This window comes from Nannospalax galili, unplaced genomic scaffold (genome assembly GCF_000622305.1).
Source record: "Nannospalax galili isolate Female #2095 unplaced genomic scaffold, S.galili_v1.0 scaffold1687, whole genome shotgun sequence".
In the NCBI taxonomy this organism is placed as follows: domain Eukaryota; kingdom Metazoa; phylum Chordata; class Mammalia; order Rodentia; family Spalacidae; genus Nannospalax; species Nannospalax galili.
The window spans coordinates 512953-513502 of NW_008357037.1; the positions used below are offsets into that span (position 1 = coordinate 512953).

The 550-nt window shown below is 57.6% G+C and overlaps 1 protein-coding gene across 1 annotated transcript in view; it reads left to right on the top strand.

The window, feature by feature from the left end:
- The first annotated feature begins 307 nt into the window (after window positions 1–307).
- LOC103751527 (carcinoembryonic antigen-related cell adhesion molecule 1-like) overlaps window positions 308–550 on the top strand; it is an 11177-nt gene continuing 10934 nt past the window's right edge. Inside the window, 1 exon segment of the mRNA XM_008855021.2 lies at window positions 308–371. Within this exon segment, the coding sequence (XP_008853243.2) occupies window positions 308–371 (64 nt within the window).

The window sequence follows — 550 nt, forward strand, 5'->3', positions numbered from 1 at the left end:
CTGTCATCCTCTCAGGAATCTGAGGTTCTCCATCAGCCTGGCTGCTCACCATGCGATGGTCAGAGGTAGTAAAACAGTGAAACATAAAGAGGAAAAAGAAGACGGCAGAGACTAGAAGGACACAGAGGTGTCCCTGACATACTCTTTCCCCCACCCATGTGATTCGGGGAGGTGTTCCTGCCTGGGAGGAGGCTTAGCTTAGAGGGAGGAAGGACGGCAGAGCTGGCACCAGAGCAGCAGGGCTTGAGGGCAGTGCAGGTGCCAAAGCTCTTCCCACAGAGGGAGGACAGAGCAGGCAGCAGAGGCCATGGAGGCCCCCTCAGCCCCTCTGCGCACTGGGTGCATCCCATGGCAAAGGCTCCTGGTCACAGGTGAGAGGACCGTTCCCTGGAGTGGGAGGAAGGAAGGCAGCTGGGTCTTCTGGGGAAGACAGGACCCTGAAAAGAGACACAAGGTTTCTGTTTGGCCTAGAAAGAGAGGCCACGGGGAGGGACAGAGGCTCAGCAATAGGGTGGTCTCAGTGAGTGGGAACTGGTATGTTGGGGTGGGG